Source organism: Gossypium arboreum, chromosome 10 (assembly GCF_025698485.1).
Source record: "Gossypium arboreum isolate Shixiya-1 chromosome 10, ASM2569848v2, whole genome shotgun sequence".
Taxonomy (NCBI): Eukaryota; Viridiplantae; Streptophyta; class Magnoliopsida; order Malvales; family Malvaceae; genus Gossypium; species Gossypium arboreum.
In genome coordinates, this window is record NC_069079.1 from 104943704 (window position 1) to 104956303 (window position 12600).

Sequence of the window (12600 nt, forward strand, 5' to 3'; positions counted from 1 at the left end):
TAAAATATTAATAATATAAAAATTACGAAGAATGTAAAACAACTTAAATTTTTCATCAAGATAAGTAGATCCCTTTTATTATTAAATAATTAAATTACTAATTCAACTATTAAACTAACAAATCAAAGTTAAATCTAAACTAGGAACTTGAGCATAATAACTAAAAGCTTCATTAAATTAAAGTCTCATTTACTACTATAATTCACTATCAAGTTTTTTTTTATTGATGAATTAAAGCTAATATTTATTTATGCAAATAAATGTTTTATTTTTAAATTTCGTGTGTATCCGAATAAAAATAAATTAAATCTTTTAGTTTATGTTTGAAAATCAACAAAACTAAACACAAATTTAGACATAATTATAAAATTCAATATAAACTTATTAAAATGAAATTGATATTCGTATCCAGATAATTTGATAAGATAATTGATCATAATTCAAGCCATTCATTTTTTTTGTCATTTTTCTGTTATTATTTTGGCTAATATACTAAATAAACCCTTAAACTTTATCCTTTTATTTATATAAGTTCTTATACTTTTGTTAAATTCAAATAAATCTTTAAACATTAATTGTTTTGTAAATAATTCCTTAAACTTTAATTGGCACCCAAATAAACCTTAAACTTTTATACAATCATGTTTTTCTTTATCTATTAATGATAATCTAGGTTGAATCGCATTGCACTTAGACTAATCAATCATGTCCCAATCATAAATAAACTTAGTTTGAATGTTTATAGTTTATTAAGATTTTAAAATATTGTTGATGAGGTATCAACAAATGAGGATATAAAGAGGAGTATGTGATGGTATTGAGGAAGGTAGGTTCTTCCTAATAGAGCAGAGAGTCGGAGGATGTATGTAAGTAAGGAAGTTGGGTACCCAAATGAGAAGGTTGAGGATTATAAGGTGGCTATGAATGCTTGAGGGTCGATCCCTTCTTTATCTTGTCGAGGGATATATATATATATATATATATATATAGTGGAGGTCTCGTGCCTGGTAGTGTTGATGTGGTAAACTTACTACCAATAAGTCATCATCATGGAATGCATAGAGCGATGTACGTGATGGGACTCATTCTAACATTCCTTCTGAATTGGGGTACGAAGTTGTTACGGTCAAGTAGGGTTTAGTGGCCTAAAGGACGTGTCCATAGTTGGGGGAGTGTTCACATTAGAAAAGTGAATGCCTTGAGAAACAAGTGGTCTATTCACAAAGATGGATAGGCAAGACCCTTTTGAAGGTGATGGGTAGTCCGTTCGTAAGGATGAATAACTTGGTGACCATAAACCTTTCAAAGGGGCCGGGAGGTTGAACGGAGGTAGGCTTTCCAAGATATTGGTAATTCAATGACTACTTGGGTAATGAAAAGCGAAGAATTGCTTGTAGAAGCTTCTTAGATAGTTTACTATGTTACCACATCTCCAAAGTCGGAGGGGTATAACAAATATAAAACTCCAACATTTGAAAATAATTCTATTTTACAATAATAAACAACTAAAAAAATAATATAGGACATATAAAAACAACATTAAAAAAGTAGAAAGATATGTTCTAGACAAATGTACTTAAGCTTATTTTTGTACATTGATTTTCATTTAGATAGCCTTTATTCAAATGGAAATACTGATATTAAGAATCCTATTTAGTTATAGATTAAAGTTTAATGGCTTAATTGAATGTACAAAAAGTAGGAAGGTTTATCTAAATAAAGTGACAAAGTTTAAGGATTTATTTTGTATATTAACCTATTATTTTGTATAGCAAATGTGAAAAGGCAAGGAGTCAAAAATATAATTAGTGGACGTCCACAAAGTGATTGACATAAGTTAGGGCGGTCACGTTAAAGTAAAGTGGCATAATCGCAAATAAATCCAAACTCCAGTGGCTTTCTCTTAGCACCAATCGCTTATAAAGTTATAATCCTAAAACATGCCCTTATTTCCATTTCCCTTCATCAACAGAAAACCCAAAAAACCCGAAGCTCGAAAATGGGAAGCTCTAGATTCTCGTTCAGTTTCCTCGCGATTTGCGCAATCCTGGCCATCCACGTGGCGGCTTCCGCTTCGTCTCCCATGCTCGATTTCGGCGGCAACCATTTCCTCTCGATTAAATCGGAGTGCAGTGGATCCATCGCGGAATGCCTGATGCTAAGCGGGGAATATTCCTCGGACTTCGACGCTGAGTTCGCCATGGACTCCGAGATCAACAGGCGCATTTTAGCGACGAGGCGTTACATTAGCTACGGTGCGCTGAGGAGAAACACGGTGCCATGTTCGCGACGGGGTGCGTCGTATTATAACTGCCGGCCGGGAGCTCAAGCAAATCCTTACTCACGCGGGTGCAGTAGAATTACACGCTGTCGGCGTTAGATTTATTTATTTATTTATTTTTATGTCCTTTTATTATAAAAATAAAATAAATTTGTTGCTCCTCTAGTCTAATTTTGAAAATGTAATATTTTCTTCTATTTCTTCCTATACTTGATTCATAAATTATTGTGTGTATTGCTGTTTTTAATTTCTTCTTCTTCTTTTTCAAATTTTATGAAATATACGCATATAAGATAATTGAGTGGAATAAAGATAATTGAATGAATTCTGTAAGGATCATATTTGTGTTGCTAATAAAATAATTTATTTGATTTTGGGTTTATCAGATTTTGAGGTTGTGCCAGTGGTACAAATTGTTTGGTGACACAAAACATAACTTGATTTGTACAGTTTATATTTTTTATTGATTATTTATGGCACTGAGATGTTTCCCCCCCTCAAGATTTCAGCTATATTATTGAGGAAATGTCGGCTACCTTTTCTTCTCAAGGCTATGAAGTATGATTTTTTTTTTAAAATTTATACACATATTTTTTAAGTTTACTTATACTTTAAAGTTGTAAAAAAGAAGTCTGTATAAAAAAGATTGACCCAGCAATTGCGGCAAGTGAGGAGGGCGGTTCATGTGTGAAGTGCAAATTCAAAGCAACCCATTTACATAGAATCTAATTCTTTTTCCAAAGTGATTGGCCAAAACAAAGCGAAGAGAAATGCAATCCAACTGTATTTGGCATCTTACACCTGTATTTTGCTACGCATTAAATTCACACTACACAAACTTAACACCTATGTCCAATACATATTCAAACATAATTATTGTCATTAATTTTGAAACAGTTAATGAACTAAATACATATATATGCCCACATCCGACACTAATTTTGAGCCCCGGGGTCCAGATAACATAGCACCTCAAATGTCTTGTCACCTAATAGTATAAGAAAAGGAAGCCAAAACAGAAAGCTATCCGCAAAGGTTAACATCAAGAATTAGGACCACTGATGCACGACTTCATTTCTTAATGCTTAGATATTATGAACAAAATCAAATACAACATGAATCAAATTACTTAGTGACTAGCATGACCTAAAAGATAATGAGATTCCTCAAGCATAAACTTCCCTACCAAACTAGTATTTTCTATATATAAATCAATTCCACTTCAGGTATTTGTTAATTAAACAGCTAATCACAATCATATTATATATTGAAAAGAAGTCTAATCATGAACTTAAACTACTAGTGTGAAGAATGATTAGAGAGGGTTAACCATATATAATAGATAATTGAAATTAGAAGAGGCGGTCACAAATACAAGTTATCTGTGTCTGTTTGTTACTGGCTTTCCATGAGAGAAAAGCTAGGGAACAAAAGGAATACAGTCTATTAATACCATGCTGTAAACGCCAAATTCACACTGTTATGGTTCTTTGGGCGACTTGGAATCGTCCTTTGGCAAGGAAGGAACCGAAGGAGAAGGAGGCTTATCTGCATCCATCTCTGCTTTGAGATCATTGATGGTTTGTTCTAGCTCATCTATCCTGCAGCCCATCTCATCAAGTGCGTTTAAGTCAAGGAAATCAAGAACATGCTTATAAGTTTTATTTTCTTTGGAACATGAATATACATCGAATTAAGGTTAAACTGCTTCACTTTAGCTTTAGTAGCACCTAAAGAACAAGGTTGAGTGAAATGAAAGGAAATTTGGCAACTCGCCCATGGCTACTTTCCCCATTGAAATAAAAAACCAATGTAAAAACAGACTAAAACCTCGGTGTAAGCAAGTAAAAAAGCTTTCACATTTTGCTTATTGCAAAAGTGAAATGCTTAAAAACCTCCACCAAACAACCACAAGATCAACAAAACAGAACTTCCTTGATGCTTTATAGAAACTAATCATGCAACTCATGCCCTCGCATAGAAACAACTAGATAATATGAAAAGGATATTCTTCATAATGATGGAGTCAGACATTGTTTGGAACCTTTGTTGCTGTAATATGTAATGGAAGGGTGGTATTAGCTAAATCTGTTTAAAATTTATTGTTCTGAAATTCCTTATAGAATACCAAAACAGTTCAAAATAAGAACTCACGATCTGTTGAAGTAGAGTCTGGACCTGCATAACAATGTAATTAAAATCATTAAAATCAGGATCAAAATCAGTTAAATCATTGCAATATCTATATAACTAAACATAAGAAAATCCCCATGCTTTTCCGCTATCTCAGGAAGATCATACAATGGTCCAAAGCAAACAAATCAATTTGAGTGCAAAACTCAGAATAAACCCTAAAAAAGAATAATATTTGTCTGCTCTAAACAACCATGAAGAGAAGGAAATACTCTTAAGTTTATTTGTGATACATATAAGTGTCGGGGAACTTGAAAAGTAACTTACAAAAGCTGCCATTGTTTCATTCTCCAGTTTCCAATCTACAGAATCATCCCCATTCTGCAGAATATAAGATAAAATAAAAACTATACAACACAGAATGCAATCAAAGGTATCAATGTCTGCTACCATATAAAATGACAGTTGATGAAGGAAGCAAATTTTTTCTTTAAAGAACGTAAAATTCAAGCCTAAAATCAGTGAAATCAACATTCTGCAGAATATAAAAATAAAATAAAAACTATACAACACAGAATGCTATCAAAGGTATCAATGTCTGCTACTATATAAAATGACAGTTGATGAAGGAAGCAAACTTTTTATTCGAAAAATTCAAGCCTAAAATCAGTGAAATCAATCTATCTTACTCAGACTCAGGTGTGAGCATAGAATATGGTTATGCGTCTGACATGAATGTATTTGAAGAGTCCTTGAAGGGTCGTGAACCCATGGCTATGTCAGACACAAGAGACAGACATGAGAATTTCAATAAAAATAAAAAGTTGGAGCCTCCTAAGTATCAACTCAATTAGACCCAACAAGCCCAATCATACTAGTTTAACTTCAAATTAAATGTCACTGCAACATAAAACAATTAAACAATAACTATATTAAACAAATTTGTTTACATAAACAGATTATTGCATTCTAATAACATAAACAAGCCGCAGCTAAGAAATATATTGTGTAAATTGGTCAGTTTCCACTGTTTTAACTTTTGAAACTATTACTCAAATTTACTTTGAAAGCATTTCTCAGCATTCAGAGATCACCAATCACGGCTCTATCTCACATTTCTTCTTTTAGAAAACAGATTATGACATTTCTCACTCCACTAACAAACCGAATACAAAAAACGTATCGTCAAAGGACGCAAAATCAATTTCCATATAGGCAAACATTTTAATCTAATATTTACATTATTTTCTTAAGCATTTCTAAGTAACCAAACAAACTTCAGCACTTTCAAAATTACAATCAAAGTAAAAGGAAAGAAAATCGGAATATTGCTACCTTGTACAACCGAACAGATCAGATTCAATAACGGAAGGTTTAAAACCTAATCTAACAATTCTCGATAAATGATTAGGAAATTAATGAAAAAAATATTACATCTTAAATAAAATTAAAGAAAATAATTTAATTATGGAAAATGAAATATACCATTTTCGTATATTTCAATGACCAAGAAACTTTTTGACGGTTGGCAGAGGGGATGAAGAGAAATGGCTAGCTGTTTGCCTGAGTGACAGAGTCTGTGAGGGAGAAAGAACGAGAAGTGAAGCGTGAAGACGATGAAATTAGTAGCGCGGATTACAGCAATGAGAATTGATTGTCCAAGGGCATTTTTGTAAAACGGGAAAAAAACAAACGCTTTTTTTTTTATAAACCAAACCCAATGTAACTAATTTATTAGTAAATTTATACTTTGATCACTTAAGTTAAAAAAAGCTACAAATTAGTCACAGGCCCGTTAACTTGGTAACAAGATGTAGGACTAATAAATTTACAATCTAATTATTCAACTATTAGTAAGTTTATTGTAATGACCTAATTTTAATCAATGTTAAAAATGTAATTTCGGCATCAAATTTCGTAAATCAAATCAGTAAAAGAATTTACATATTTAAATTAAAAATATATTAATGGACAACCGAGTAGTTGAATCGACAAAGCGGTTAATTATGGTATAATGACTAATTTATAAAAGTGTAATTGCTATTAAATTTTAATTTATAAAATGCATGGGGCTTGATTAACAATTAACCAAGGGACAAAATGGTTATTTAACTATTAATAATTCATGAGTCAGTGGATGAGAATAATTCACTCCATCCATTTCGCTAAGTATATTAAATAATGATTATGGCTATTTATATAGTTAATTAAATAAGGTTAGTCTACTAATTAAGTTTAATTAGTTCCTTAATTTAAGTATAAATAATAAGTGAGTAGAAGAGATAAAACAATATAACTTCCTTTATCCCTATGTGTCGTCCATGCTAGAAGAAAGAGTTCTAGGTTTTTCTTCCTTAACATTCTATCATCAAATTGAACAAGTGAGCTTTTCTCTTCATGATTTTTGTAAATTCTTGGTCATCTAAGCTTAGTGTAGATTGCTCATGTCTAGATTTTCAAATTGTTAAATATTTATCAAGTTACTGTTAAAAAGTTTTGGTGAAATTAAGCTTGATTTTAAAAAGATTTTAAAGTATGAGTTTTGAGCATGTTGGGATTAAATTAAAAAGTAATGAAAAGTTGGATTTTATTATAAATCCAACTAAGCTATATGGTTTTTTTATGACATTAGGGGACTAAAATTGAATAAATTGAAAGTTGTTAAGAAATTATGATATATATTAAAAGCACAAGGTCCCTAATGAAAACAATATGAAATAGGATTTTAATTCGGTACTAAATATTGAGAAATACGTGCATTTCAAATATTAGGGCTTATAGGGTCTAAAATGAATAAAGTACAACTTAGGTTAAATTGTTGTGTTTTCATGTGATTAGGTGGAAACTAATCTGTTACTATAATCGAATTATCGTACGAAGCTAAAAATAATGTCGGAACGTCACGAGATAAAGGAAAGGTGAAGGTCGTAGACGAGTAACCTCTCCCAGTTTATACTTTCGTGACTTTGAATTCAATATGTATATGGTTCATTAAATATAACTTAATTAAGGTAACAACAATACTTGTCTCATGACTTGGTAAGTATTCATGTTATGGTTAAATTGAATATATGTGATGTTTTGGTTAAATGGTATGTGAAAACATAATTTTGATATAAAAATGATAATGAACATGTAAGTGTCATGAATGCATTATGCAATGAATGAGTGATATGAGAACATATATATGAAATGAATGTGGTAAATGATATATGAATGATGAGAATCGCCATATTAGTCGTACATGAAATGTGAAAGCATGATAATGTTAAGTAATGATATGTAATGATATGCAAATGGTTTTATTCATAAGAACTCGCTATGAAAAGGCTTATAATATGTGAATCATGTACGTTGTGAAACATTGAATACCCTATTAACGCTCTCGGATAGAGTCGAGTATGGTTGACATGCCATGGGATTAATGCACAGAGTTTACTTTAGTTTATATTGATAAGGCGAAGAGTGCGCATTATACTTCAAACATACCAATGAGGTACTAGGCACATTTACATATATTTCTTCAATTTATACCAATAAGGTGTGGAGCACAATATACTTCAGACGTATCGATGATGCACTAAGTGTCAACTATATTGGTGTGATGGTTGGATGATTTGTGTATCCGTCTTGAGTAAATGTCTGGTTAACAAGGATTATGAAACATATAAGTTGGTTAATGCCATTGAATATTAAATGATAGATGTTGATTGTGAAAATTGTAAATGAATGTTACAACATTGAAAGATAATATGTGAAAGACCATGCAATATGATCATTACGAGCCTTGAGGGTCAATGCAAATATAAAATGAATCAATGGATTTGAGTATGAAATGAGAAAATGAAATGGCTCACATGATATGTTTTAATTCATATGTGAATGAGATGGCATTATAGTTGAATTTAAATGTTGATATGTGTCATGAAAATAAGCATGAAAGCATAATACTAAAAGCACGAGACAAGATATTTAAATCTAGTTTAATCTATTATCAAATCTCATATATATTGAATATGTTAACTTGTTATATATATGTTTTATTATTTTCAAATCATGTTAGCACCACTGAGCTTTATTTCTCAGCATGTGGTTTGTTTATTTTCGTGCGCAGGTAATGTTAGATCTCGAGGACACGAGAAGTATGACATTATCTAAGACTCAATTCTCGGCTCAACAAAGTTTGTACAAATTTTGATATGTTTTGTAGCAAAGCGACATGTACTTAATGTCATAATTAGTCTTTGAACTTATTTTGATGTTTTGGGTACTTATCATGTTAAGGGTTTGTATATTTAATGTGATCATACATGTATAGTGTTGTGAATATGTGTTATAATTAGGGATATGTTGCTATGCATGCCTAATTTACCATGTTTATGTTATGTTTGAGATATTGCTTGTTTGTCGATAAAGTAAACTTGATGCATGATGTTAATAAGGTTGTGAATATGTTTGTGAATATGTGATTTAATGTGTTAAATATGTTTGAAATGGTGTTTAGAATTTGTTAAATGAGTCTTATAATGTTTGGATATGATTTAGTATTGCTTTAGATCAAATTAGGTGAGTTTTAGGGTCATTTTTTAGTTCTGGCAAACTTCTATCAGTATAAATGGACAAATATATCGATACAAATAAGTTAGCATCCACAATGAATAGTAGCAGGGACTTCTACTGGTACAAGTATGTCAGAACAGGGTCCCTCCACGGTTTTGACTTGTTTTGAACCCAGGAGACCTAAACTTGGTCTTGATCATCCCTGAACACCTAGATTTCGATTAAAAATGTTTTATAAGTGTTTAATTTGACTCAAACTTAATTTAATCAATATGGATGTTTTGTAAATTATGCTGAAAGAAAGACATTAGGTTGATGTTGAATGGGAACTACTTCTATTTGTTTTAGTTAATATCCTTGAACTTGTTTTCATGAAATTATAAAGTGTTTGAATGCTTGAACTTGTCTATATTTGAAATAAATAGTTCGTATAATATGAAAAATATTTGATGTTTGAGAATTTAAAAGAAAAGTGAATCTTAATTGCTTTGGTAACAAAAGTGGTGCTTCTCATTTGGACTTGATGATCGGGTTAGGTATGGGTGCTACATTTACTATTTGGTTACTCAATTTTAAAAAGTAATAACTTTTTCATTGAACTATTAGTAACTTTACAAGTTTACTCTTTGGTTTTTCAATTTTTACACCATTACTCTCTAACATGATAATTCAAACAATATCAACAACAACTAAGGCTCCAAACACTAGTAAAGTCATTTTTAACCTCATGCCTCACATTTAACCTAAGCAACTCAACAACCCTTCATTCTTATCCCATTCATCATTCCCCATTCAAATAAAACCATAACCCAATAAAATCCAAAATCAAGCTATTCACATGCACTTACCTCATATTAGTAACCAAATATTACCGCAACCAAAATCAAAGCAAACAAAAATACAAAGAAAAATGGAAGAATGTCTCTTGTTTCAGTGATCCCTAAACAAGACTTATAGAAGCAAAGGGATAGCATAATATTATGAAAAAAAATCAAAATATGAAAAAAAAGGACTCAAACGTACAATATTCAATCAAGAGTTAGTTAGAGAGTTCCAAGCGATGGCGGCTCAATGCAAAAGGTCGAGGAGAAAGTCTCATTGAGAAAAGGAACATATTGGAGTTAGGTGACCACCTAAAGATGATAGATAGAGATCAAAGAGCTTTGGGTTTAAATCAACGAAGTTTCAAATGGAAATTAAACCATAAAATTGAAAAATAAGGGAAAAAAGCTCTCATTCAATGTGTTTATTGCCCAAGGAATAGGCTAGACGATAAAGAGATTACTAAAATACAAATATGGAGGAGATCCTTAAAACACTGAAACTTTTGAAAAGTTCAATGACCAACTTGTAACTTTTTGAAAATTGAGTAACCGAAGTATAAACTTATTAATAATTGAGTGACCTTGTGTGTAGCTTATCTTATGATGAATAGTGAGTGAGTGGCCATGTCAGACACCCGTTAACAACTTAACGATCCAATGACTTAAGCGATAAATTTTGAATAGTGTAGTGACTAATTTGTAACTTTTTAAAGTTGAGTGACCAAAGTGTAAGTTTACTAATAGTTGAGTGACCTTAGGTGTAATTTACTTTTTTTCTCTTTAGGCTTAATTATATTTTAAAATGTATTAAAAATCAATTCAATGATAATTTTTTGGGGTCAATTTTTGCTATTAGTCTCTATATTATGCTAAGTTATAAATTTAGTCCATATACATTTGGTCATTTTAGTTCACCTACTTTTTGAATTTTTAAATTCTAATCATGTCTCAAATGATATTTGTCAAGCTATTTTAAAATCTTATCTAGCAAACACATTATCACACATACAATGCTATGTTAACTAGTTTTTTTCACACAATATTTACAAAAATGTCACATCATTTTAGTTAATAAATTTAATCGCTATCATTTGAGTCAAAATTGAAATTCAAAATTTTAAAAGTACAAGAATTAAAATTGATTAAATTGAAGACTAAATTCATAACTTATGGCGTGCTATGAGACTAATATTTGACAAATTTAACTATTACCATTTATATTATAAATAAAATTTCAAAAGTTTAAAATAAAAACTAAAATTAACCAAAATTAAATTCACACCACATAAACAATTTGACATTTTTCAATTGAGAAAGTTATAAACAATTAAAATAATTCATTTATCAAATCGTAACTTTTTTAGTTAAGTGGCTAAAACATAAATTTATTCATAGTTTATTGATTAATAGTGCAATTTACCCTTTATTTTACTTGAGACAAATTAGTTTGAGAAAGAATAGGGCAAAACGTAAATGGTTAAATTGACTTAAAAAGGAAAGAAATTAATTTTCATCAAAAGGAAAAAAGAAAGAAATTAATCAAAATCATAAATTCATTAATGGAAACCCAAGATTTACTCCCCAAAAAACACCAAGTTTCAACCCATATATCTTTCCTCCATAGCTCTGCAAATTACAACGTAGAATTATCGATTACAATGGCCTCTGAAATCCTCCAAATCAAACCTCAAGTTGAGCATGATATGTATCAAACCAGTCGAGCCACTCGAGTCAGGGTCACATTTGAAGACAAAAAGGCTCAAACCATGAAAGCCCTTCGGTCACTCACCATAGCCATTGCCATTCCGCTCTCTCTCACCCTTTTCATCATCTTTAAGTTTGGTTCACCCAAACGGTATCGAACCATAATGGCCAAACCCATTTGGTTCCCTCCTTTATGGCTCATAAACCTGGCATCTATCGGGTCAAGTTTCAGCATGAGCCTCGCCGCTTGGTTCGTTTGGGTCAACCGTGGGTTCCACATGAATTCCGATGCTTTGCCTCTTTATATCTCTCAAATTTCACTTAGCATTGTTTGGCATCCTCTCCAACTCATCAACGATTCGATTTGGTTCGGTTTCTTGGTTTGTTTATTACATTTTGGGACTATTTTTGCTTGCTACCTTAGTTTTAGAAAATTTAACCATTTTGCAACAGATCTTGTTAAACCTTGTTTGGTTTGGTCCGCATTTCTTACAATTATTACTTGTAAACTTTTAATAATTTAATTTAGGTTTCGACAAGTCCTCGAGACTTTAATCTTCTTTGTAACAAAAATTATTTTACATATTTTTATAGCTTTTCATATAATTTATATTGCTAACCATATTAAAGGTTATAAATATGTGTAATATAAGCATTGAATATATAATAATTATATATAACACAACACGTTGAAATATGTTTAATACTTTTTTTAGGGAAAATATGTTTAGTGGTAAACTTTTTGCCACGTGAATATGTGTTAACTTCCTAGACAACGTTGACCCAATATTAACTATCGCATGAGGAGAAGCTCAACTAGACCAACAGCACAAATAGAGGAGCAACACCCTTTCGGTATCAAGCCCATACGCTAGATGGGAATACTCTTCAAATATGAACACACTTTGGATATGATAAAGAGTTGGTTTAAGCATGATTACTTCATACTAATTGGAGACGTAATTGAATGAATCCCAAGATATACATCCTTCATGCCCATGAATATTCTTTACGTGTTTAGTGGGACAAATGTTTATCCTGCCATGTCATACTAATGGACAAGAGGACCTCTCCTATAAAGACCTGACTAACGATGGA

At 31.3% G+C, this 12600-nt stretch overlaps 2 protein-coding genes across 2 annotated transcripts; one reads left to right on the top strand and one right to left on the bottom strand.

Moving 5' to 3' along the window:
- The first annotated feature begins 1923 nt into the window (after positions 1-1923).
- Positions 1924-2528, top strand: LOC108488519 (protein RALF-like 33). Its single transcript, XM_017792799.2, has one exon. The coding sequence runs from the start codon at positions 2000-2002 to the stop codon at positions 2378-2380; it is 381 nt and encodes a 126-aa protein (XP_017648288.1). The 5' UTR covers positions 1924-1999; the 3' UTR covers positions 2381-2528.
- Positions 2529-3596: 1068 nt separating this feature from the next.
- On the bottom strand, positions 3597-11782 carry LOC108487812 (uncharacterized). The gene is made up of 6 exons (XM_053020298.1): positions 11588-11782; positions 5900-6140; positions 4742-4821; positions 4436-4459; positions 4291-4333; positions 3597-3901 (listed from the first exon to the last, which is right to left on the bottom strand). Exons 1-6 carry the CDS (start codon positions 11780-11782, stop codon positions 3762-3764), a joined length of 723 nt encoding a protein of 240 aa, XP_052876258.1. The 3' UTR covers positions 3597-3761.
- Between the last annotated feature and the right edge of the window lie 818 nt (positions 11783-12600).

Coding starts and splice junctions, on each gene's coding strand:
- LOC108487812 (XM_053020298.1), bottom strand. CDS start 11,782: ATGTGGAACCCACGGTTGACCCAAACGAACCAAGCGGCGAGGCTCATG. Junction 6,141..11,587: donor GCGGAATGGCAATGGCTATG/GTGAGTGACCGA, acceptor CTAATAAATTAG/TTACATTGGGTTTGGTTTAT. Junction 4,822..5,899: donor CATTGAAATATACGAAAATG/GTATATTTCATT, acceptor TGTGTTGTATAG/TTTTTATTTTATCTTATATT.
- LOC108488519 (XM_017792799.2), top strand. CDS start 2,000: ATGGGAAGCTCTAGATTCTCGTTCAGTTTCCTCGCGATTTGCGCAATC.